The 27,872-nt window shown below is 36.4% G+C and overlaps 1 protein-coding gene across 3 annotated transcripts in view; it reads right to left on the bottom strand.

The window, feature by feature from the left end:
• KLHL14 (kelch like family member 14) overlaps positions 1 to 27,872 on the bottom strand; it is a 113,919-nt gene that overhangs the window by 49,655 nt on the left and 36,392 nt on the right. For all 3 annotated transcript variants that reach the window (XM_015595772.2, XM_006919996.3, XM_025038654.1), the window contains exon 3: positions 12,185 to 12,306. In XM_015595772.2, the coding sequence (XP_015451258.1) occupies positions 12,185 to 12,306 (122 nt within the window). The remainder of the gene's footprint in view (positions 1 to 12,184; positions 12,307 to 27,872) is intronic.

Raw genomic sequence — 27,872 nt, 5'->3', positions numbered from 1 at the left:
AGGCTCTCAAGTCCATGACAGATGTATTTATAAGAGAAACAAGAGGAAGATTTTGACACAGAGACACAGAGGAGTGACACAGGGAAGAAAGCTATGTGAAAACAAGTCAGAGATTAGAGTGATAAAGCTACAAATCAAGAATAACAAAGATTGTCAAGAGCCACTAGCTAGGAGGAAGAAAGGAAGTATTCTCCCCTAGGATCTTGGAAGGGCTCATGGCCCTGCTGACACTTTGATTTTGAATGTGTAGCCTCTAGAACTGTGAGAGAAGACATTTTTATTGTTTTAAGCTACCCAGTTTTTGACACTTTGTTATGATGGCTCCTCAAAATGAATATACCAGGTAACCTAGATGAAAAAGTGGGGATTTGTGGAAAGAGAGAATGAGAAAGCAAAAGGTGAAACCCCAGTATCCAGAAGAAGGCTCACATGTAGTTCATTGGGTGTTCTTTGAATTTAGTTATTTCGTGGAGTAACCTATTTTTTTCCTTGCTTAAAGGGGACTAGATTTCGGCTAGCAGAGTTGGAGTGGAAGACAGCTCTCTTAAGTGAATGAGAACATATCACATAGCTTTCTGCCATGTAGAGCTGTGCCATTGATACAGAAGCCATTTGTCACAGGGGATTATTTAATTGGAAAGCTAGTAAAATGAAATAAAATTAGAAATTCAGTTTCTTTCCTAGTAGCCACATTTAAAATACTCAATAGCTACATGGATGGTGGCTGCCTTATGGGACTGAGCAGATACAGTTGCATAAAGTTCTATGGACAGTGTTAGATGATATTTTTATTGTAATAGGTTTATTTAGAAGGCATATAAAACAGATAGGGTGTGTAGGAAAAAGAAAGGTCTCATACTCTTGTAATATGGGCAAGCAACCCCATCATTTATTAAAAAAGAAAAAGGAACAGTGAATATGGTAGAATCGATACTTTGACAGCTGTTCACAAGGCTGGTCTCACTTGTTGAATGGCCTATTGTTTTCTTCTTTAAGTCATCTACATCACTGCTGTTCTATAATTTGGACAGAGGATACTGTATTCAATTCTTTTAGACTGAAAATTAGTACAGCCAAAAACCAGCCTATATCTAATGCCAGGCATCGCCATGGAGAGGTATGGCTGGCTTTACTTTGATGTGGTTGAGATATATCTCGTACTGAATTGGTTAATATTTTAGTCCCTTAATACTGTGAAGGAGGTAAACGCTACAAAGCGACAAATGAGATCAAGAAATACGTGAGCTACAATCTCTCCTCCTTTTCAGATCTAATCATACAGATGAATAAATTGCTATAAAAATACCAAAAATAAAACTAAAAACAATGACTGAATCTTTTTTTTTTTAATCTCATGTACTCTGTGTTCAGGTAGCAAGAAATTTAATTCCAGTCGGACCAGTCTCCTGTGATTTTTTTTTCCTTTTTATCTAAGATATTTTTAATGCTCAGAGGCATTATAATAGAAAAGCATGTATTTTTGCCTGGTTTATACCCATCATCCTTACCATTACAACAAGACAAAAGCATTAAAGTAAAATTAATCATGTCAAAAGATTTTAGCAAAAACAAGTGAGACCATGCATAAAGCATCGCTTTGTCTAGTGTGAAGTCACGCTCTGATTAAAAACATATAATGAAAGTGAAAGTGATACATCATTGCCTTAGCAGTAGGATTTTCTGAAAGTGCTTTGCGTTCTCAACATAAAAATGTGGGAAGATTTGTCTTTGAAATTCACAATGATTATTGTTCTTGCTAAACAACTGAAATATAATCTTAATTTTTTAAAAAATAAATTAAGACTTAATGACCAAACGAGGCATGTAAATAGGATTAATAGCACACACTGTAAGGAGTAGTAGTTTGCCTTGACATCCAGACAGAAAGGTAAGAAAGTGTCTGCTCAGCACTCCCCTTTCACAAAACCATTTTTAATGCCAACTAAACGTGGCCAGACCCTTAAGGCATCATCTATGAAGCACAATTGTTTGCTCCATCCAAAGCAATATAATTAATACATATAAAGATGTGGTCATAGAGTGATCATTCTCCAGTAAAGGAGTCATTTTGTGTATGAAACACAAAATAAAAATTTCTAAATGGCAAGACAGTCCAGAAATACAAATCTGGTTCCTAACTCCACCACAGAGTCATCTCATGGATCTGAAAAGAAGCAGTTTGCTTATTTGCACTTTGCCTTAATTATTCCTTTATTCTGATGGAGCTATTTGCATATAATAATCATTCACTCCAATTATCTTTTCATTTTTTTGTTGTAATTTTGAAAGTCACTTCAATTCTTTTTTTTTTTTTTTTTAATAAGGTGTTTCTAAATGGTAAAATCCATTCTGTTCTATGGGAGTTATGTGTAGCTATATAATTTATTTCTACATACATTTTTGTATAACTGTATTATAGATATATAATAGTTTACATATAATAAACAGTAGAAATGGTGAACTCAGGCATATTTAAACTATTTGAAGAGAGTCAAATTTGAAAAATTCCACCCCAAATGCATTATAATATTTGGAATGCATTTTAAAACTTTACCTTTAATATAAAGACATCTAATCTCTGAATAAAGATCAGTCTTGACAGTAAAGTCACACCGATGCAGGAAGAGATAAGAAAGATGCATGGAGCAGCTCTCTCTTCTGACTTACAAATGCTCAGAGAAGCAAGAATATATTGCATGTGACTTTGAAGAAGAGTGAAGCAAATTATTTGTTGAACATAAGGGTGCACTGTTGTAATCATTAGGGCTATTAAACAATATTTTGATTATTCTCCTTCTGAGAGCTTGGGAAGATTGTACTTCCCTACCCACAATGAGATTAGATGTAGCCAAGTGATTTATTTTTGACAATAAGATATGTTAATTCAGGGCAGAAGCTTAATGAGTCAGTGTGAAGTTGTCCTCTCCCCTCCCACGGCAATAGTGACATGCCAAATAGTGGCGTTTCCATGAATCCTGAGTACTGGAATGAGAAAATGGGGAACAGAGACCCCAGTTAACCTACCGTAGACATGTTACATGGAAATAAATAAATATTTACTTACATTAGCCGCTAAGATTTTGGGATTGTCATTAGGACGACCTAGCCTAGCCTAGCTTAATCTGACTGGTTCAGGCATTGGTACCAAGAGTGCCCAGTGGCTGATGATAAGGAAATTGATGTTAAAGAGTGAAAAGATGGAAATACACATTATGGTATGGAAAAACACTTGGGAAAACTGTGGTTTGCTCTTACCTGGATAGCTAATCAGTTATTTAATGACCGTCTACCTCCAAAGGAAGTAGTTGGAAAACAGAACATTGATAATGTGTATTGGTTGCTGTTGGCTGCATTTGGCAAGATCTACCAAAAAAAAAAAAAAAAAGATGATCTCACAAAAAAATTGGCTCATTTATAAGCAGAATTGAAAGGAAATAAAGTCCAGAAACCTAGTTGTGTGCAGCGTTGGAAGAAGCAATATTTTTCAATTTCATTAGTTAAAGATTTTGGTTTTGTGCATTATACACAAAATGTGAAGAATTTTGACCAAAAAGGTAAACTAAAACTCAGCTACTGACAAAGACGGAACTAAGGTATGGCTTTCAGTGTAATTTCATTGTGTTAGAGTGTCTTAGAAGAAAGTTTCAGTAAAGGGTGAGATACCCAGTAAACTCTTTTAACTCAGGGAAAAGAGTAAAAAGGGAGCTGTTCCATTAAAGCCTGGTAAATATATGAATAAATAGAGAAAGTATTGTCTTGGAGGGAATGGGGACAAGAAAGCAAAGGAAAAAGCAATCTAAGAAGTATATTAGAAAAGAACTATGGACATGATCACTGGCCATGGAGTAGATGGAAACATAAGAAGAAAACTAAGTTTTTCAGATGGTTGATTGCCCAAAGACCCACAAGCCTGGACTAAAAGAGGCTGTGACAATTAGAGACTTGAGATATCCATTGTCCCCTAAATGTCTACAGACATGAAATGTACTTAGAAAACTCTTCCACTCTCAGGAAGAGCATATTCTCAGGTTTACTTCATGCATGGCCAAGGAAGATAATGAAAAAAAGAAGAATCTCCCATAAAGTGGAGCCAGGGGCTATGGAGAACCAGAGACAATGAGCAGAGTTAGGGAGAGTCCCAATCAAGGAACGCAACCTTAGATAGGCACTCTTCAAAATGTCTATTTGGTGGGATTGCTAAATTGCTTTGCTTTTTCCAAATTGATTCTGTCCCTAATCTATTACTGTGCATTATGTGTGAGGAGACCGGATCATTTGTTTTTAGTTTGTTTCCAGATCAAAATGAGTCTCAAATGAACCTAATACTGAGATGATTGTCCATCACCCAGAGATCAACACTGAGCTTGATGATTTCGGGTGATCTTCTCTTGGGAGGAGGAGTGAGTATACTTTGAGCATAGCAAGGAGAGTACCTAGAATATCTGATGCTTAGTAGAACAGATTACAGTAGGCACATTGTATTGTTCATCAAATACTCTGATTTTCCTCCTTCTGAACCCTGGTAAGTTTACACATCCCTGCCTTCTTGAAATGGGGTGTGGTCCTGTGACCAAACAGAAATAATAAATATCACTTTTAATAGTTAGTGCAAGATGATGAAGGTCAGTTTTCTTCCTGCTTCTTTCATGGTAGAAATACATGTTAAGATGGATCCCCACATGCCTGGATCCCTCCCTGAATGACTCTGATGAATAGATGCCCTCTGCTGACCTATGCTGGACATGTGGTATGAGTGAGAAATAAAATTTTTGTTGGTTTAATACCCTGATACTTTAGAGTTGTTTGTTACCACAGCGTAATCCAGCCCTTCCTGACTGACACATATAAGGTTCACGCTAGAAATAAGCAGAAATTTCATTCTGAATAAAAGATGTGTCTTCCTTCTCAAATTCTTGATGATAAGAACAAAAGACAAGATTCAGACTTTTGGTTTCCTGTTTGGTTATGAAGGAATGCAAAATAGACTACAATAAAATGAAAATTTATTGAGGAATGCTATGTTCCAGATATTGAGCCTAGAACTTTGTTTGTATCATTTAATTCTCACAATAACTCTAAGGGGAATTATATTCACTTTGCAGATGAGAAGGATCAGAGAAAACAGCCTGCCTAACGTCTCATAGTCAGCAAATGTCTGAGGCTGTATTTCAGTTTAGATCTATCTGTCCCAAAAGATGTGTGTGTGTGTGTTGTTTCATTTTGACATTGCTTCAAAGACAGAATTAAAATGTCAAAAACTTTGCATTGCATTATAGCTTGTCGATAATCTTAAATGCAAAATTTACACATCATAATTCTCAGTTTAGTCCATAAACCAAGATTATATTCTTGACCTCTAGGGGCAGAATATTCTTTCAATTAATCTATTCTAGTTCCATTCTATGAATATGGTACTTGGCCAAGTATATTGGATCCATTTATATTTTCATGGGTGAAATAGGTCAGTACAGATTAAATCTCATTCATCTGCTTGAACTCTCAACTAATAGCACTTGTTGGTGAGACAGATTGGTGTGGCGTGTGAGGCAGCACTGTTTGATGGAAATACAGTGACGACTGCTCTATTCCTCATTCTGCCACTAAATCATCATGTGACTCTGCATATGACACAACCTTTCGTTCAGTCACTTCAAGTAAAAGCCAAAATTATGAACCTGCCATAAAAGTGCCTACATGGTCTGGTTTCTGCTAAAGTCTTCAGCTGCCTGTCATATATTTCTCTTCCTCACTGTAAGTTCAGCCAGGCACCTTTTTTCTGCAAAGACTTAGAATTTGCTATTAACTAAGGTGAACCAATCTTCTCTCAAAACTGACACCTGGCTAACTCCTTCTCAACCTTAAGTTCTCAGCTCAAATACCACTTCATTGGTGATATTCTCCATGACTAGTTCTCTCTATTACAAGATATTATATATTTGATACCTTTCCTTCAGAGTACTATCACATTTTGTATTGCTATCTGGGATTATTTATTAATGCTGGTTCACCTACTAAACTCTAAGCTTAGTGGAAGGTATGATGGTATTTGCTTTGACTCAGCATTTTATCCTCTATATTTAGAACAATACTTGCTACCTAGAAGATATCAATTATGTTTGTTGAATGACTAAAATGAATGAGTAAAATGAGGGGGCTGGGCAAGGGGATCATTTAATCTTTTAGTACTTACATTTAATGGTTTGCCAGACTTAATCTGCAATTTGCCTAAGAATGACATGGAGCAAATTTAAGCAGCTCATATGACTCATACTTCTTTCATGCCAGACGCAGTAGCAAATACCACAGTTTGTGTGTAAAGAAGGCATCAAAATTATCTGTACACATGCTTTTCTATGGAGAAAAAGCAATTGCTATATTCAAGGAAGGTGTAAACCAGGAATAAAGTCAAGTGGTTTTTTTAGACTCCAACTTAGCTGAAATACAGTATTTGGGGTAACCACCACACATATTTTTAAAAAAAAAAATCTATGAAAAATCCACTAATGCACCGGTGCATGAATACACAGTAGCGAATAATTCAAGATATATAGCAATGTGCAGCCATGTATCTCAAATTAGAATTGAGCTCATTGAAGGTAAATTAGATGCTAACATATTTAAAACATCCAAACACAATTCTCTCTCATTCTTTTTTTGTCCAAAGTCATGGAAACAATTACTCCATGAACTAAAATAAAAAGTTCCAAGCTAAGACAGAGCAGCTACCATGTTTTTATAAAAAAATCTTTAGATCACTGTGTTTTCACTAACATTGAAAACAAAAATTAGAGGGGCAATTTCTACTCTCAAATTCTTAATTCTTGAACCTATCTTAACAATTCCTTGAAACAGTCCCATGCAGTATGGTTTTTGGTTAACTCTCTAGCCCCACCACGGATCTACTTCCCCAATCTCAGACTCTCCTGTGGATACATCAGTTCACTTCAGTTTCCAGAAGGCATCAACTCTCTCTTGCCTTTTGGCATTTCAGTACCAGACTCTGCTATTAAAATACCTTTTTGTCCACCTCTTCGCCTTGATAATTCCTACCCATTTTTTCAGTTTTACAGAAGGTCAATTCTAGGAATGCCTCCTTGACCTACCATGTTTAGATTAGGGGCCCCTTTCTGTACTCCTATAGTATGCTGAGCTTCCCCTATGTATATCCCTTAGCACACTGTATTGTAATTGTCTCTTTAGATTCTCTAGAGAAGAGATGATTTTATTCACATTCTACCATCAGGCTCAGAGTGGGCATTCAATTGTTGCTTGCTACGTGAAGGAATGAGGTCTCTAAGTAAGTCTAAATTCTTCCTAGGCATTTTCAGAGTCATTTTGGGAGGACCTCATCATTTTCTGAGGTTTTTCTAAATGAGAAATGCACTATTTATGGGCTCTACCTACTTGTCTAGAAACTAAATAAAATAAAATAATTTATGAGTTTTGGTGCTTGGTAATATAGATAATATGAATAAAGGAAACTCATGGGTATAAAACCCTCAAATGAACTTCTTTATTTTCTTCTAAACACATAATCATAAGAAATGATTATTAGCTTTTGCTTAACCTGATTTCCCCCCAAGACATTTCCAAAGAAGAGAAATGAACTGAAATCGAGAAACAGAAGGACCAAGGAAAGAATTCCAATTGAATATGTTGGTGTGCAGGATTAGTATTCCTTGAATAATCAGTGATTAAACCATTTGCCATTACTCAGATATTGAATATAATCAAACATACATTTACCTTTTGGAACTGAAGTTCAATGTCTTCTATAACATTTGTTTTCTCAGTATTATTCCTTCCACATTTATGGAAAGTATATTTTAAAAAAAGTATAAAGAATACACGAGCTTTTGATCTTTGTGTCTCCTAAAAGAAATCAGTAACACCCAGCCCCAGGACTCTTACTGCATGGATGGGATCATGTTAAACACCTTCCATGGACCAGAGGAGACAAGCCAGGACACCTCTGCACAACAGTTTCCTTCATTTTCTATGACTGAAAAATACAAATCCTAGCACTACCAAGTAGAGGACAGAGTTGTAAATCAACTGAAAGAAAGAGAAAAAAAGCAGTTCCCCCTACCTCTAACAAAGGGAACTTAGAGTGGCCAAAAGAAGAAACAAGCCTTTCTAATTTAGTCCTTCTAATTTTCATTCTAGCATTGTTAGTGGGAAGTCATCACTGGCACATGGAAGGATAAATCTATATGTTGAAATCCTTTTTTCTATCATCGCTCACAGAAAGCAATAAGAAGCACCTAATAAGTAGAATCTCTTATCTGAAATGGAGGACAAAGGAAGTCAGGTCTTGGGAAACACCTTTACCTGCCAGTAAAGAATTTGGTCAATGGGGACACGAATAGAAACAACAGCTCCTCAGTGCTGTCTCTTGGAGAGAAATAAAAGCTGCTTTCACATGTGGACTTCATAAAAACTGTGATATGTAAGAAACACATTATAAAAAGTACATGATAACCACGAAAATTGTTTTGTTTGATCTTTGCACCAAGGATTTAGGGCCTGCAATATGCAGGAGGCACATGTTTTGCATTGGCCATTTTAGTATTCATGTCTCCTGTACTGCTTTCTAATAAGTTAAGAATGAAACGGGAGACTGCGTGCAGGAGTGAGAAATGCAAGAAAAGCAGTACTGTAAAATAAAAATGAATGAAAGTGCATTTCAACTTCCCTTTTATTATTAACAGCCACAAGAAAAACAATGCCAATTTTATTGTTATTACTTAACACTTCACATTTACCAAAGGACTTTATAGTCATTTTTACATGTTATTTGTCAATACTTTTTCTGAAAGAGACTGGGGAGCTCTTTCACGACTCTTAACATTAATTTTATAATGTTATATTAAATAATTTTTTCAAAAAGGAGGATAAAAATGCAGTCTGTGCCAGTATGTTACCAAAACAGTCTTTTCAGTGAGAATAATTGTTCCCATTGTCATTTGAGTAGATCGAACCACTGTTTGGCTGACTGTTGAATTTTCTTTATGTTACATAGACCCACTTTTTCACCTCCATTCACCACTCCATTCAATTTATTATTAAAGTGTTTATTATTCTTATTTTTATAGTGTTTCTAGAATACAAATAACATAACAAGATAATATGCAAGAAAAATTAAGACTGGTCTTCCTTTTAATTCTATAATGAGTGTGAGTAGAGAGGCTTCCATAAGCAGGTATCTGGGCTCTTGCCTGTTATTAAAAGAAGCATTTGTTTAAGACAGGCTGAGAAATGTTTCCTCAAGTCAAGTGGGCAAAGGATTCTAAGATTCATAGGCTCCAGCTACCCTCAAGTTTTGGATTTTTGCTCATTAGCTCATTTGTTAGCTTATATGGAGACAGTCATTCAATAAATAGGCAGACCCCAAAGCAGGATTTGTCTCCTGGCATTAGTTGTCATCCTCACCCCTCTGCCAATTAGTTCAGCAGTTCTTCTGGATCTAAAGAATGGCAGTGGGAAATTCTGCTATCCCTAATGTTTCATGGGATTTGGGAAGAATTTGGATACTTTCTTATTCCAATGAGAAACATTTCTTCATTTATTATTAGATGGCCCAAATAGTGTGGAAACCATTCAGTTAGCTGATTTATTTAGTCAACTTTGCCAAAGAAGATGCCTTAATTAAAAAATAGGAACTGATAGCAGAAATATCCAGATAAACTGTCTATACTTTTCCAACAAACCTGAAAAATATGCCTTCTTTTGGGGCCATGTAGTCACAGTCCAGAAGGTAATAAACTCTATGTTTAAAAGTACAAGACTCAGTGAAAGGAAGAGTATAAGTAGACATTTATTTCAAAGTTATCAGTACGCCTGAATATAGGAAAAAAGTTCAAGATCTTTGAATATGTTCACATTATGAGAACTTCTCTATACATCAATGTCTTTATTTCTTTCAGTTTCAAATGTGGTGAATAAAGTCAACAGATACTCATTTATCTTTACTTCTTCGTCTGTATGTCATTACATCCAACATTTGAAAACTGGAAAATAGGCTCCCTACTCTCAAGCGGTGGGTCAAAGTGTTGTGTCTGTTGCAGTATAATTTGTCTACCCTCTGTATGGAAAGCTTGAGTTGACCGATGCCTCTAAACTATAAAAGTCTGTGCAGTTCTTATGCTAACGTTGGTGGTGGTGTTACAATAATAGCAACAGCACCTGCAATTTATTGAGTTCACATGATATACTAGATGATGTATAAATGCATTTTATTTTAATAGTACTGAAAAGATGATAACTAAATGAAGTACCCAAGAATCAGGACATTTATATGACTTGCTCAAGGTTGTAGACAAGGGTTTGAACCCAGGTCCACTGCCTCAAGTTCATGCTTTCTTACTACATCCCTCTAGGTAAAGGATTATATCAGGCAATGAGAAAAATTTGAGTAGGGGGACCATATGTTCCAGTCTATACCTGCTGCCCCAGCATAATGAATAGATAAATTGCCATTTTATGCTCTAAAGTGTCCCAGTTTAGGACACTTTAATAAACTAGATGATCACTCCATCTCAGAACATGATTTAAAATATACGTAAGACTTTTCGTAGGTATTATTTTCACTAATTTAATAATTTTGCCTTGATGGAGGACTTCAAACAAGTAGCACATTTGACCTGGCCTGACATACTTGGGAAAACAGATGGATTTGTAAATGCGTATCATTTATTGCTTAGGTCTACTATTTCCCTGTTCTTTAACCTCTATTTCTCTGTCATCTCTCTTTGAGAATCTTCTGCCCTTCCTCTTTCTTCTCTCTTCCTCCTAGTATCCATATCTCATTGTATTTAGTAGGCTTTTTATACTGATTAAGTGTCAGAAAATTAATTCTTTAGTTTTACGTTAGCTGTAGTTTCTGATGAATCTTTAAAGTACAGCTTGGTCATGATTTCGGATGTTTAAGCCACTATTTTTGTCAGAAAGAGAATGAAAATCCTGTGAAGGCATCTTTACCTTATTTTTCTTCCTTTCTTCTTTTTAATCTCGCTGCTACTATTCCACCACTTCTTTACTACAACCACAGTGTATAGGTGTCCAGGGAGCTTTCTCGTTTCAGCTCCTGGACAATGCTACTGCAGGTTTCGCTGGGGTAAGCCAGCTCCAAAATGTGTTATTTCAAGCACCACCTCACATGTCTTTGCTCCTCTTCTGCTCTTATGGGCAAATTGTTGTCCTGTTTCTATTATGTTAAAGGGCTTTCAGTAAAAGGAAAGGAAATGATCTGTTTTTTAATCCAATAAGACATAGAACCGCTTAACAGACATGAGCAATGAGAAAATCTAACTTTCGCTTTTGTCGGTTTTAAATGTATGGCTTTGATTTATGGATCAAAATTGCTCATTTATTATTTTATCTATACAGCTGTAGGCAATTTTGACAGTTAAAATTTAGTTTTATTGACCAGTGCAGCCACTGTGCACACAAGGGGACTGGTGCACACAGCCTGCTGCACTCGAGAAACGATGATTTTTGATACCATGGCTGAGTCAGACTGGGAATCATAACCAATATAACAATAAGTTCCAAATCTCAGTGCCCAAGGCAAGAGGTTTGCTGTAAAATACAATTACCCTTTAAGGAGGGGAGCAGGAGGATTTGGGGTGGAGGTCTGCAAGCACAATTTAATGCAGCCGGGGATAGGCCACGATTATATCTATGTATCAAAACTGTGGAGCAAAGAAGTGGGTGTTTCTTTCAAGACCCAGTTCCACAGACTAAAGATTAATGAGTGGAAATGTCTAAAACGCAGAAGGAATGTTAGTTACCAAGACAATGAACTAAACAACCATTTTGATGTGAGAAAATTTACTAGTGCTATTAGCCAACCTTTTACTTTTTGATGAACAAAAAATAACTGAAGAATTTCTTTTGGGAGATCTCAGTCGGTCCTCCCCCTCTGTCTTTGCACACACAGAAACATAAACTCGTGTAGTAATTTTAGGCCAGTTTTAATTTAGACCTATTCGACTATCAAACTGCCCACCTTTGCAATGTTAATTTAGTCTTTCACTCTAACTCCCCTGTGCTCCATAAACAGACCTCCAAAGGGTAACAAATCAATAAAATGTCTAATTTGATTAGCCATGTTTTCGAATTTCTCAAGACAGCGCTAACCTGAAATAAATAGGTGGGTAAATAAATAAAGAAGGGCACTCACTTGTGAGTATTTTCCATGTCTTCTTTTCATCGTCGTAGTACTGAACCAAATTGCTAGGAAGGCGGTCCGGCCCAGGAGGCAATCCTCCAACCAATAACAGCATTTTCTTGTTAGAGCGAATTCTTCACCCAAAACAAAAGAGGAGATGAATAACCACATTATTGTGGAGCCTTTTTAGGGCAACGAAATCATAACCATCAAAAGAATGTTCCTTGCTTGCAGATTTCTATTTCATTTTTTCCTGTTTCTTCTCCCATTCATGTCTCAACAATTTTTTTGAACCAAGCAGAAAAATGATCAGAAGAGCGGCATATCCCCACGCTCATGGAATAATAAGCTCCCTTTATGCAATTTGTTAGAGGTTCATTCTAGAACGACCTTTTTCTTATATTATCCCTTTAAATCATCACTCTTTACAGCTGAGTACACATGAAATGCTCTGGAGTTGTACTAAGGTTAAGCATTAAAGTTGCATGTCAAAAATCGTATTAGTCAAAATCATTATTATAAGCCATTCTCCACTCAAAGAACCTTGAAAAAATTAAGGTTATGCAGAGAGTTTGTGAGCCAACTCTTTAATCACCCAGGGAACTTCAAATACCAGTTTGGTACAATTAGTAGCACAGGGCTAACTGGAGTGGGATAGCCAGTATGAAGAAGATGTTTTGTTTAATTTAGCTGAGACTTCTGCCTTCATCCCCTTTCCAGCTCCCCCTCACTCCCACCACTCGCCACCCTATCCCCGGGCACCACCGGCGGCACAGCAGCACCAATTGGTAAAAATGAGACTGTGAGGTTGTTTTGAGCCTCCCCAGAGTGGAGCCCTGCCAATGCTTACCACTGATCCAGCGGCATGAACCTGCTCAACTGTGCAAAGTCACTCTAATTCCCTCCCTCTGTTTTTCTACCTTCTCCCCCAGGGGGCAACCACTGAAAGGAGTGACTACCCACCCATCCAGAGCTGGCAATTCGCTGCTATAAACCGTGACTGTGATTCCCAGTCTGCCTGGCAGTTCCCGAGAACAGGCCTGCAACATCTCATATGCAGTAAAAGCTATAAGATGCACCCTGGCCAGCACACTCGACCTGATGGATGTACGTCCTCAGAAACAATAACGGATTGAGCACACTTGAGACTGGAGCAGGGAGGGGAGGCCCAGACTCTCACAAGGGGCCTGCTGATTTAACGGTTGCTTTACATATAATTGAACTTTTCATTTACCTGAAAGGCTAAAGGTGGTGGTGAAAGAAACGGAACAACCACGATTGAAGGAAAAAGTCAATAAATACAAAAAGGTTCCTCTTAAATATGATCTCAACCCACAGTATGGCTCTGAATCTATTATTACATATTCAGGCCGTCGTTCAGATTCAAGGACGCTTGGCGAAGTATGCCCTTGTGGAGAAGCACTGTTTGTTGGTTAAGAACCTAACATTCGGAGAGTTAACTTAATACAGTTAATGGCCTTTCCATGTGAAGGAAGGGAACGAGAGAATTCTTTTAATGAAACTCTGGTGCCATTGTGTATGCCTCAGTAGGAAAAATACCTTCCGAAGAAACTCCAATTAGAGACTGATGAGCAGGGGGAGCCACACTTAAAGAAAAATGCCTAATTTGGTATCAGCTTGCAATATTAATTTTGCCAGAAACAAACAAACAAATAAACAACTTCTTTGAATTTCAAGTACTTTGAATCTGTATCCATATATGCCTTATAGACCAATAGTTAGGAGACAAAAACGATATAATAGTAAAGAACTCTATATTTTGAGGATTTTAATGATTGGAGTGGTTTGTTAAGAGGAGTTAAGGCAACATTGCAGTAAGGAACTCTCCTTTATTTTGAAATGATACATGCATAATTGATGCACCGTATAACTTCCTAAATGCCTTGTTATAGAACTAATATAAGACTATTTTTATTTACTGTAGTTTTAGCCCAAATAATCAACTACTCTGTGAGTATAAGAAAACTCAGGATGAGAGCAAATATTCTTCTTAGGTTGTCAGTTTTACCACGTATAGACAGATCTGTTCAACTGGAAGTCATGATTCTGTGGCTGTTGTGACATGACACATTTATATGCTGCCAGTCAGCAGGTGGGGCAGACAGGCCAATATCTACTGTTTAGACACAGAGGAAAGAACTCATTGAAGCTGTGGTGTGACCACAGCAATATAATTAAATCCGTTTTTAATATTTAATAAATGCACTTCTTTTAAAATATGTTTCATGAGTGACAAAAAGAGATAAATGTACGACTCAAATATGTTTGTAAGGTCATTTTATTAATTGATAAGTCAAGCTTCCCTGGGCATATCCCACTGGTGATTTTCAAGATCAACTTAGATGGACCATCTCTGCAGATGAGGAGAGAATCTAGAGTCTTCGCCTTCTCTGCCCAAAGAGCCAGTCATTGCCATCTGTCTTCTAAAAACTAGACTGAGACTATGAATATTTAAGCCACCAAACAGTTGGCAAATGGTAACAGCTTTCGCCCCTGCCAACAATGACATGATTCAAAGGACTAGCTAGCATAGGAGCAATGAAACTAAGATCCACACAAACTAAGATAAATCTCTAAACTGTCCAGGCCTTCTCAGGGATTGTGATGAAGAATTTTTTTACATGGAAGTAAAAATAAAAAATTCCACTCACCCGCGTTGGCTGTGTGTCGTCTGTGAAGGAGCAGTGCTTTGAGTCTGCTATGGCCTCCTTAGTGAATGATGACACGTTCTAAATCTTTTACATTTTTTATAGCGTCATTCATTCAACTTGTTATGCATTTTACTCAGAGTATTTTGATTCTACATTGTTACTCAATTTTCCAACACAGTATTAATATTATTTAACTCTACATAAAGTTTAAACTCTACCTTGTGAAAGTGAATCACATAGAAACCAAAAATAAGATAAACTGTGGGAAAAGTAGCCTCATACGGAAGAAAGAACACATAAAATAACAAAACACATTTGAATGTTTTTCTCACCATGTTCTCTGCAGACTCTCAAAACAGGTCTACATGGTGGGTATGATAACTCCATTCTACAAAGAGCTGAAGAAGTTCTCATAGACAAAGTGGCAGTAACAGTGTTCAGACACAGGCCTTCTAACTCTACCAGAACCATAATCTTTCTTTAAATTCAATTTTATTTTTTTATATTTTACTATAACTTCTGATTTAGACCCAGATGATCCAGATTCTAGTGTTAATTTTGCTCTTCATCAGAGTGACTTTGTGTTAAGTTACTTGGCTTCTTAGAGACTTGTTTTCTTATCTTTAAGTAAACTATTAATATTAATATCTTTAAGTAAACTATGAATATTAATATCTATTAATATCTGACCTCCCTCTTCAAAGGCCTGTCATGAGAATTACATAAAACAATGAAGCGAAAAGTTCTATGTAAACTCTAAGGTAAATTATTATTAATCAGTCTGTAGGTATTGAAAAATATAATGTGGGCTTTATTTTAACATGCCAAAACTTATAAAAATAGTTAAAAAAAAGAAAAGTAATATTTTTCACTGAGATTCTTGTTCTGTTCGTTTATATAAACACAAGCTAATTTAGAGGACCTCACTACCCAGTTGTTATCTCATAATTCTATGTTCTTAGAAAATTATCTCTTTAATTACATTGGCTATCTTCTGAGCCTTGTTATAAGAAAATATACATGTGGAAACTACATAAAACTATGAACCTATCTGGATCCATATAAAGGAGTCTAATAGAGATTACTCTACATTTCTTATTTCTTAAGAACAAAACAAATGAGAAAAACCATCACATATTTTACTTTGATATAAATGCAATGTCAACTATTCAATTACTCCTAGAAAGTAATATATGTGAAAAATTCCTGTAGAAATCTTCCATTCTTTTTACAATGTGCAATTACAATAGTGACAATGACAATAATGACAGATAATAATGATGTGTATTGGATATTGAAAACTCTAATTATCATGCTATTTGTTTGATGTATGTGAACTTCAATTCAAAAACACTATGAAAAAAAGATACCTTGTGAACTAGAAAAGTAAAATTAGGAGAATTTGAATTAATTTACTAAAGTGGGTTTCAATTATTCTTTTCTAAATAATTCCAGCAGAGCCTTACAGGTTTAATTTTAGATTAGGTAAAATCTACAAACGTAGCCCTGCTGCAATAATTAGAGTTCCTTCGTATGGCAACACGGTATACTTTTAGAAGATCTTCACATAGAAAACCATTTAGCCAAAATTAATATTCTCTTCAAATCTTTTAATATTTTTTTAAATATTTCTTTTTATTTCTCATCTAAGCACCACCTTGACCAAAGTAATGTATTTAAAAGGAAAAGAATTAGAGAAATTTAAACAAAGAGCTGAGTATGTCATGATTAATAATGTTATTTGTATGCTTTTAATTTGAGTTCCTAGATTTTTGCATAGAAAAATATAAGGGGAAAAAGCAGATAGAATTTCAAGGTTTCCTTTGTTCCATCTCAGTAATTGCCCAACATTTACCATGTATCACATTTGTGCGTGTATGAGCGTATGTATGAGGGTGTGCTCGTGAGCATACGGACTTTGGTTCCGGGGATGAATGATTGAAGGATGACATAAAACCTCCCGGTGTAAACAAATTTTTCATCATACTGGTTTTCTAAGATGGTAAAGTCTCATTTATTTTTATTTCAGTGATTTGGAAATTTAATAATTGGGAAACAGGCCAGATGAAGTTTTTCTTTCCATGACACATTAAGAAAAAGTTTTCATTAACTAGTTTGAAAGAAAAGTTTTAACCTATTTAAGGAATCAAGTGAACTGTAATTGGAAAAAAAAACAGAGCATTAACAGCATCCACAAAAATCCTCTTTGTACTCTTGCCAATCACTTTGCGCTCCCTTTTTCTCCTATACAAAAGACAAGGTGACTACTATCATTTTTTAAAACCATAAATCAGTAATGCCTGATTTAAAAGTTTATAATGATTTTAAACTTTATATAAGTAAAATATGCCAGGTGTACTCTTTTACTTTCAGCATCTTTTGCTCAAATTATATTTATGATATCTATGTTGTTTTCTGTAGTTATAGTTTTTTCAATGTCTCTGATGAACGGTATTCAATGTTTTGAATACTATATATTTATGCATTCTGGTGATGTTGGACATTTATGTTTTTTTCAGTTTTTGCATATTATAAATAGCACTCCTCTGATATACTCATTCATAGGTATTGTGGAGAACACATGTGTGTACTTATATTGTATACATACCTAAGAATGGAATTGTTGAAACATAAATTATGCATATTTTCAGCTTTAGTAGATGTTGCCAAATAGTTCTCCAAAGTGAATGGACCAACTTACATATTGATCAGCTGTGAATGAAAGTAAGGACCTCTCTGTATTTTTACAGAAGTGAATATCTATGTATTTATGCATGCATACATGTATGCATGTGTGTATCTGTCATTTTTCAGTATAGCCATTTTGATGAGTGTGTAGTAGTCTTGAATTGTGGTTTTAATTTGCACTTCTCTGATGACTAATTGTTTCTGACAAATTTATGCCATCATTTGTAAAGTACGTTGGAATGTAAATTGGAACAGCCACTATGGAAAAAGAGTATAGAGGTTCCTCAAAAAGTTAAAAAGTAAATACAAAAATGTGATCCAGGAATCCCTCTGGGTATATATCGAAAATAATTGAAATCAAGATCTTGAAGAAATATTTGCACTCCTATGTTCACTGCAGCATTATTTACTTTAGTAAAGACATGGAAACAATCTAAATGTCCATCGACAAGAATGGATAGAGAACGTATGGTATAAAAATACAATGGGATATTAACCAGCCTTAATAATGCAGGAAATCTTGCCATTTGCTACAACATGAATGAACTTAGAAGACATTATGCTAAGTGAAATAAACCAGGCACAGAACAAATACTAAGAATTCCACTTATGTAAGAATCTAAAATAGTTGAACTCATAGAAGCAGCGAGGAGATTGGCAGTTGCCAGAGGCTGGGAGAAAGGGGAATAAGGAGGTGCTGATCAAAGGGTAAATAGTTTCATTTATGTAACATGAGCAATCCTAGAGATCTACTATACAGTATAGTACGCATAGTAATAATACTATATTTTATACTTAAAAATTTGTTTAGAGAATAGATTCTATGTTAAATGTTCTTATAAAAAAAGAAGAAGGGAGGAAACTTCTAGAGGTAGTAAAAAATTTGGGATTATAGATGGCGACAGTTTCATGGGTGTGTACTTATATTCAAACTCATCAAAGAGCATAATTTAAATATGTTCAACTTTTCTGTATGTCAATCTTACCTCGGTAAAAAAGTTAAAAATATTTTAACTATTAAAAAAAGAAATCGGGTGGTCTGCTGGCACTTTAGTGCTACCAATGCATATTCATTTTACAAATTATAAATAATTCTCATTCATTAAAGAAAATATTCTGCATGTTCTAAGAATTGTTAAATTAGAGAACGAGAAGAGAATTTTGGAATAATCTAGTTTAGTGATTCCCAAGTCTGGTAAATCACCAAAATCATCTGAGGGGATTACAAAATTTAGATTCTTGGTATAAATTCTCAGGTTCCAACTTTCAGAGATTATGAGTCAATGGGATGAGGTCTTAAAAATCAATAATTTCAGAGTCTTCCAGTTGATTCTAACATAGCCAGTCTTGAGGCCACTGATTTGATCTGGTTCTCTACATAATGTAGAAGTCCTTTTAACAGTTTTTTAAAAAAGTATTCTTGTCAAGTTGGAAGTTTATAATGAAACGAAACTTAGTTTTTTAAATCCACTCTGTTATAGAAAGTCGTTGAACAGTTATGTTAGATATATTTTTCCTCCTTATTTTGAGTTGAAAATCTACCTAAGACTTCCAGAGAAAAAAGGCAAGTTCCTGTCTCCGTGTCATGGCAGCACTTCAAATATTGGAAGACAGTTGCCATATGTCTTCTCTTTCCTATGTTGAAATTCCTCACTTCTTTATGAACAAGTTTCCATTTCCCTTACCATCTTGTTCACCTCTTTTGAGTATTTCTAGACTTTCAATTTCCCTTTTAAAAATGTGAAGGTCAGAATTGCACACAATATAACAAATGCTATATGTGATAGGAAATATACCATTTTTTAAGGCTTTCTAAAATCACAATAGTCTTCCAGCAGCAGTGCCAGTGCAATGCTGGCTGGGTTCCTGTTAGGCTTCCAACTGACTACAAATATAGATTTTTTTTTTTAAACCAAGTATTTTCAAGCCAGATTTCCTTATCCTATATTTCTTCTAGTTAAATATTTTAAAGATAAAATGCATGACTATTTTTAATGGCACTTACTTTCATCGTAGTAGAGACATCTATTAAAAACATCATGACTCTTGAAGCAGGACAGCCTGGTTGCTAAGGGTGAAAGACTCACAACTAGGGTGAGACAGCTGCCTTCAGCTTTTCTGAGATTAGTGACCTTGGGGTAGCCACTTTGCTCTCTTTAACCTTATTTGTAAAATAGAGGTAACAATAGACCTAAGGCATAGCTTTTTTTTTTCAGGATTAAAAGAAATAAGATATGTAAAGCATTTATAACAGTGCTAAATAAATGCTAACTATCCTCCTCCTTCTCTTCCTACTCCTCTTGCCATCGGCATCAGTATTAGCTATTCTTTTGTGTAATTTGCAGGTTTGACAAGTGAGTGGCCTATGTCCCCATCTGAGTTTTATTACTTAAAAATAATAAAGTTGAATTTCCATTGTTTAGATATCTTAATTATCCTAACTCTGTTTCTCTGAAATGATACTAAATTGCTTGGATTTTTACTCTGTAAATCCCCCTATGCAGTGTTTAGGAGAGTATGACTTTATTTTGAAATACAAAGTTTTTATGAAAAAACTAAGCTGTTTTTGAAGTGACAAGGTAAACTGGTATAGATAATTATTTATCCTATCTTTCAAAGGCTGAGTTAATTTTAAGAGCCAGCCAGCCAATGGACTTAAATTCTCTTTCTACCACTTCATATGTTTATTTCCTTGGGCTGGTATTGAACCTCTTTAAGCCTCAGTTGCCTCATCTGTAAAGTGGGAATGTTTTGAGGGTTAAACGAACTCTCCTAAGCATGATGGGAAAAGAAATGGTTGCTACATGTAAACAAAACTACCTTCTTCGACGAATAAAAGGCACTTTGTGCAGCCGATGCCTTGAAAGATGAATGTCTCTGCATAATGAAGGGAAATAAAATGTGATGCTCCCAACGTAATCCAGTAGGGGGAGGATAGAGAAGATTGTTAGAAGTAATGACTCATTCCCATGACTTTCCAATTTCAGTGGACTTTACTAAACGTGTGATGGCTTAGTATTTTAAATGAGCAGCAAGTAAATGGACAATTTCACATCTGGTGGTATAGCAGCCATGTGTGGTAGTTATCTGGGAGGTAGGGAGAGCCAGGAAGATGCAAACCCCCAGAGATCTGCACATCAGCATTAGTTTTAGATTTTCATAGGACATAGGATTGCAGGGTTTTGTAATAATTTTGTCAGGTCTTTATCACATCTAGGAAGCCACTAGCTGACATCTGGGTTGCATATAGAAAATATTTATGTCGTTGCCATAATAATCAATTGACAAATGATAACAATTATTATTATGCATAATTATTAACTTTGTAAGTCACTCTTGAAAATCAATCTTTGAAATTTTGGCATTTTCTGTTATCGCTGAGAAGCCTTTCAGATACCATAAGTTGCACATAGGTTTATAAATAGCCAGAATATTTACTACATAAACAACTTTCATGAAAATATAAAACCACTGGCTTTCTATAATGATATTGATCTAGATCTCATTCATAAATTCAACCTACTCATTGTCTTGGCTGTCTTCTCTCTCTCTTAAGGAAGTCACCAAAACTTAGGATATTCATTATCAAATTTCATGGTAATCTTGACTTTTCTTCCATTTTCTTGCTATGTTCAATGTGTTGCCAAGATTCTAGAGCTATATGATGTTTCTTTCTTCAGTCTATCTCTTTATTCTAACCACACCGCCATTAGCCTGATTCAGCTGGCTTGGCTCTCTCTTGAGCTGTCCTAGCAGTGGCGTCCTTGCCTTCTGTGCTCCTGCTCCCATCTCATATACCCTAAATAGTTTGTCCAACGAATTTCTGCAGAGCCTGACATTAACGATCTATTACTTCAATCTTCTTTTTCAAAGTTATTAAAGAAGTTCTCATTTCCTATCATCTATACAATGCATGTTTTCCCCAAATTATAACCTCTCTTCTTTCTCTGCCTCTCTCTCTATTTCTCTTTCATAGGTAAATGATTTGCTCGAGATTCCTTTCGTAGATAAAAGAGTTCTGAGTTAAAATCAAGTTTCTGAAAACACTTGAAAGAGGAACTTCAGACGGAAACTGTTTAGGCCGTGGGGGGGAAAGTAAGCGGGAGAAAGATCTCAAGCGATCAGCAAGGAGGAGACTTTGAAAAGCAGCTAGCTTTCCCTAAACTTCCAGCTAGCTAGAATGGTACCTAAAAGTCCTCCGAGGAGAGCTGCTACCCTTTTCTTCAGTTTTTCCAGAGAAGTAAACCCCCTCGAGAATTTGTTCCAGATGATTTGCTGTTGTATTTAGGTTTCTTTATCATAGCTACTCTTGGTAATTACACAGCAGCTTTCATGGGAAGAGCCTTTAAATAGACCTGATAATGCCTCTCTGAGGTAGGTAAACACAAAGTATCATTATCCCCATTTAACAGATGAAAGAATAGAGGGAAAAGGGCTTAGGCACCTTTTCCAGTGCCTTCGGAGGGATTTCATTTCCTCCATTTCACAGAAGAGATACCTCTAAGGCTTTCCACCCAACCCTACTGAGATTCTCAGGTGTGGCTGAAAATGCCTCAGCTTCTTGTTTTCCTCCCACCTTGAGTCTGGCTGTGTTGTGACTACAGAACAGTCAGTCATATACATTATTTAGTTTTTCTAAAATAAAAATAACTTTAAGATTTGTTTGATCATATTATAAAGACAATGCGTATTTACCGAGAAATGTTCTGACTATACTTAAAAGCAATATAGTAGATGCTCAATAAATGCTTCCTGTATGAATGAAGAAATGATGAATAAAAACATGAATGGGTGAAAGGAGTCAGAGTCACTGGTAATCTCACCGACCAGGAACATGTCATTCTAGATTCTTTATCATCTTTTTTTTTATCAGCCTTCTGATGGCGCCGCCACCACACTCACTGACTGGACCTTAAAAATGGCGCCGCCACCACACTCACTGACTGGACCTTAAAAATGGAAACGAGGAAAAGGAAACGAGGAAAAGACACATTTCTGAACTATAAGGTGGAAGAGTCAGAGGGTAATATATTGAGTAATTGAGTTATTGACTAACCTCCAATCTAACCTGCTACCTTTACTCTGCCCTGCCCCAAATCCCTCTGTCTTTTATTCCTACGTGAGCATGAACAAATAATTAGTCTTGCTGTTGTCACAGTCCCACATCTATAATTTTCCTTGGATATCTCTGGTTTTCTCATTGTTCTTCGGGATCAGTGTTGTCTCATAGAATGGGAACTACCCATGATAGGGGGAACCAAATTTCAGTTATTTGTTCAATATAGGACCTTCGTGATATGTGCCATATCCACATGCTATGATATTATTTACTTAATATTTTATAAATCTGCTTACTGAAAAAATGCTTAATCTCAGTCTATTCTAGGGTTTCCCAATGCTATTTGCTCTTTAGAGTCACTTGTTGAGCTTTTTATAAAATATAGCTAAGAGGAAGGCACGTCTTAGAGATTCTGATTTAATAACCTAGTGTGAGAACCATCACTGGTGTTTTTTTAAAGCTTTCTGTGTGATTCTAATGTGCAACCAGTATTGAGAATCATTGTTCTAAGCAATTATATTTATGAACCATGCATGTTAAATATAGTAATATAGTAAAATATGCAGATTAAATTTTATTTTAATCTAACCTATTAAAATAAATTTAAAAATGGTTTCTCATGTACCATCTGAAATTGTCTTACATCCAACCACTGGTAGGTAAACCATAGTTGTGGACACACTATAATAAATGGAAGAAACAAAGACTTTAAGAAGGGAACCTCTGAAAACCTAGTTACATTCCAACTCTGCTACTTATGTGTTTAACTATGAGAAGATCACCATCTTTATTGACTGTAGCTTTGCCCATGGCAATTGTAATTAACCATCTTCCCGCCCCTTCACTCCTCACCCCAGCCCTTGTAGCACATGAGGGTTTCCACAATTCTTCCATGATATGTACTAATTCCAGAATGTTACTGTGCCCCCTAGCACATGGATGGGGGCAGTTTGCCTACACTTTTGCAACATTCCTCTGGTCCCCAAACCTGTCGACTGGCTAATGATGGCAGAGGCAGAAATGACAAAAAAAAAAAAAAAAAAAAGCCTTAAGGTTTTCATCTGAATCCATGAAATGTCAGCTTCCCCAAGACTTAAATTGTAAGCCTCAAGAGCCAGAATGGGTCTATATTTATACTGTACATAGCCCTTCACACTCCATTCTTGGTCTTTTGCTTCATAAGGGACAATGGCTTCCAGCTAACATTATACTCACTGCATTTTTCCTTCCCCACCTCCCAGATTAAAGCTTCCTTTAGTGACTAGAATCAGTCAAATATCTCCTTTGCTTGATTACCTATATAATCCCTAATTCTAATATCTAGTACTTAGTATCTTTTTCTGAAGAACATAAATTGCAATGGAAATAGCATCTCATTAATCCTCCCCACAACCCTGTGAGGAAGTTGTGTGGCAAGTATTACGTCTTAGACTAATTCCTCTGCCTGCAAGTGGGATGCAGGGGCTCAAGGCTCGAGAGCACACATGCTCACTACTGAACAAGCAACATTTGTGTGATAGAAGCACGCACTTCTCCTTGTTCAAGAGAGAAGTGGTTCTGTGCAGCCTGTCACAAAGGAGCCATTCCAGCTCTGGGTAGCTTAGTGACAAAAGGAGATAAAGTACCACTCTCATGTTAGTGATGAACTCATAAGTAATGCCTGCATTTAAACTCCTAATAAAGCCCGATTATTAGACTATGCTGCCTCCTGAGAACCAATCTCATTACTGAGAATCCTCTCTCTCCCTCCCCGCCTCCCTCCCTCCCATCTGGCCAGCTTTTTGAAGAGATGAGTGACTTCCTGACCTGAGGAAACTTTAGTAGAAGAAAAAGAAAAAAATACAGAAAGATATAAGAATATAGAATAATGTTGAAAATTCAACTTTAGGATATAACATACGCTGCTAAAATTATTTGTCTCTGAGGCTCTAGGACATAACAGCAAAAATGAGTATTTTAACAAAATCACATTCCAAAGGAAGAAGTTCAGCCATTCAAGATGTTGCTGAGGGGAATCATGGCCAGACCCCACCTGATGGTCTATAGCCCAATTTTATCCATTACTCAAACTCCAGGGAGAGATTTCTGATAGGGAAACTCGGAAGCTTGCTCTGAGGAACTAGAGCCAGCCTCCTGCCAGGCAGGCTGTTTCCAGTTGGAGAGTCACTGCAGGAGTGGCCATGCAGGGAAATAGTGAGAAAAGTTAGTTAGTAACGGAATATATTACTCCAAATTTCTCTTGGAATATTCATGGCAACAAATAGGTGTCCATCTTCAAGAAAAGGGGATTTCAGGTGAAAGCTTCTAAATGGGCTAGAGTTTATTTTTAGGGAAGAATAATTCTATGAAACCATCCTGGGGTTAAGGTAAATGAAGAAGGTTACCCTTATTTGGGGGGAGATAAGCAATGAAGGACTGAGGCAAGCCTGGGGTGTGTGCTGTGGAGACAATGAGGTGTGGCTTGTGGGATCCAGCTTAGGGACACCCCGCTGCTGTGGGTGAAATAGGAATCTCTTATCTGCCTCCTTTTCACTCTCCCTCCCCATGGGGAGCCAGTTCTTTCTGTTCTTTGCTGCTTTGCCAACCCTGGAGGGGCTAAATGCTAAAGTAAACCTTAGTTTCAAGGGCTCTGCAGGGTCTAGGACAACCGCCAATGTCCTCCCAAGAAGAGCATTTGTAGAAGCCCCCAAGACCCACCCAGTCAATCCATGACAATATCCTTTTCCATCATCAGATCTTTGACAGGCAGAAACAAATTATTCTGGGAAAATTTACCACATTCTTTTTGATGCCAAATTTTGAACACTATACTGTGGGGCTTGAATTATTCTGAAAATTCTCCAGTGCACTAGGTACCCAAATTTCATCATCAGGGAATAAATGCCTAGAGTCTGGAAATTCCATTAACTTTCCCTATAATTCATTTCTTTTATTCTCATGTCAGTTAATCAGATTTCTTTTAATTTTGCAACAAATTTTCTTCAAACTTATCTTTTGGTAAATCGCTATCAGTATTTTGTCCCATTTTCTATAGAGATGTAGCAAACTGGAAAACAAGCAATTATTTATTTAGTTCCATGATTTTCAAAGTGTGGTTTAAAAACCACCAGTACCGAAACTTCCAGGGATATTGCTAAATATGCAGGTTCCTAGGTCTGCATTCCAGATCTAATTTATTTAGAATCTCTGTGGGAAGGGCTGGGGAAGATATGTTTTATTAAAAAGCTCCACGTTTGATTCTTAAGAGAATTACTGATTTAGGAAAGATTTCCTGGGACTGAGGAAAGAGGACGTTTGTATTACTGGAAGAGCTATTAATACATTGCTGACTTGGATAATTGCTCAATGGCCTATATAACTTTGCCTATATAAATCTAGTTGAGAAATAACATTTCCAGTTAGTTTTCCTAACTTGTTTCCTGATTCTTTGTGTCCTGTTCTTGCTCTTGTTGTGAACCGAACTGTCTCCCCCAAATTCATATGTTGAAGCCCTAACCCCCAATGTGACTGTATTTGGAAATAAGGCCATGAAGAGGTAATTTAAGGTTAAATGAGGTTATAAGGACTGATGTCCCAATAAGAAGAGAAAGAGGCAAGAAACACCAAATTGCACCCCCACCCCGCTCCGCCCTTGCCCAATGTACACAGAGAAAAGGCCATGTGAGGATAGAGAGAGAAGGTGGCTGTCTGCAAGCCAGAAAGAAAGGTATCACCAGAAACCAACCCTGCTGGCACTTTGATCTTGGACTTCCAACCTTCAGAACTGTGATAAAAAAAGATTCTGTTGTTTAACCCACCCAATCTGTGTTATTCTGTAATGGCAGCTCAAGGAGACTAATATGGCCCTCCTTAACAGAACTGTCCAGACAAGAAGAAAGTGGGGCAAAAAAAGACCAATGAGTCTTTACACTCACTTTTGGGAATTGACACTTGAGAATGAATCTTCTATGATTAAACTTGCATGACTGCTTTGAGAAAGAGGCTTCCTAATTTTCACCACACAACAGCTATACGTTATAGCAGGTTACCAACTACCCTTAGTATGGAGAACTTATAATTTGGGGAGGCAGGCTCCTGATCTACTCCTGTTTGGTGCTCAGCTACTGTACCTATGCAGTAAATGTTAACGGCTAACAATGTTCCAGTGGAGGAAGGGCAACTAGGAGGGATAAAAACAGATACAGCTAATGGAGAGAAGTGTTTTCATAAGCTTTTGTGGCCGACTCTAATTAGTGTCCATAAATCTATAGACATGAATTTCTTTGTGCTTTCAGAAATTTTCAATGTTTCTTATGCTCCGAGACTCTAAAGTTTCCTTGCCATAAAAAAAATAAAAAATGTAAAACATTCTCCAGAAACATCTGTCTGAGGTGTGATTATTCTTTCTTGGTCAAAACACTATTTTCTGGAATTTGGGTTCTCAATTTGAGTAGCCTGATGGAAGGCTCCTTCCTATACAGGGGGTGCCCCTTTCTTGGAATGAAGATTTACTTAGACTACTTGCTGCTGGTTTAGTTGGCCGCTTCCTAACTCTGGAGAAATCACAAACCTTGAATTTGCTTGAGTATGTTAGAATGGTGTTTAAAATTTCAGTTTTACTTTGTCTGCTTTCTCTCTTTCCAAATTTTGAATATAAGAATGTCTGAGTGACAGCTGAAGTTTGCTAGGCTTCTAGGGGTTCTGAAGTGACTGTCTAGAATGCGGTAGTTTATGTGACCACAGCTTTCACCAAAGGAAGAAGATGCCTGCCGTCTACACACACAAGACTAATTTAGACAGATTATCTGCTCTTGGGATCTGTCGGTAGTAGGTAAAAACTATAAAATTATCACATACTTTTGATAACATTTTGACTCCTTGAAAATCCAGAAAAGAAATCCATGTTAAAATATCTACCATTTTACACTCAGATCTATGATGGTCGCCTGGAGTCGTCTTTGTTATGTAATAGAGAAGTAAATCTTTTAACGGAAAGCAAGAATTTGATTGTTCAAAGAGATTCATAAAAAAAAAAATAGAAGCATAAACATTAAGCTTAGAAAATGATTTGCAAAACATTCTTCCATACCTACACACTCAAAGCAACAGTTATGAAGTAATAGTGCCTAACCTAAGAGTAGTAAAAGTAATTTGCTATTAAGAGCTGCAGATGTTTTTTCTTGTCCCTAAAAAATCTGCAAGGATACTGTAACAAAAAGGAGATAAAACCAGACAACTTATTCTGATTATGAATTTAGCTTTTCCACATCAGAAACTGCCCTGGTGATATATGTAGTGAAGA

Source organism: Pteropus alecto, unplaced genomic scaffold (assembly GCF_000325575.1).
Source record: "Pteropus alecto unplaced genomic scaffold, ASM32557v1 scaffold146, whole genome shotgun sequence".
NCBI classification, from domain to species: Eukaryota; Metazoa; Chordata; class Mammalia; order Chiroptera; family Pteropodidae; genus Pteropus; species Pteropus alecto.
Note: the sequence above shows the minus strand (reverse complement) of the source record. Positions and strands in the feature narration are given on the sequence as shown.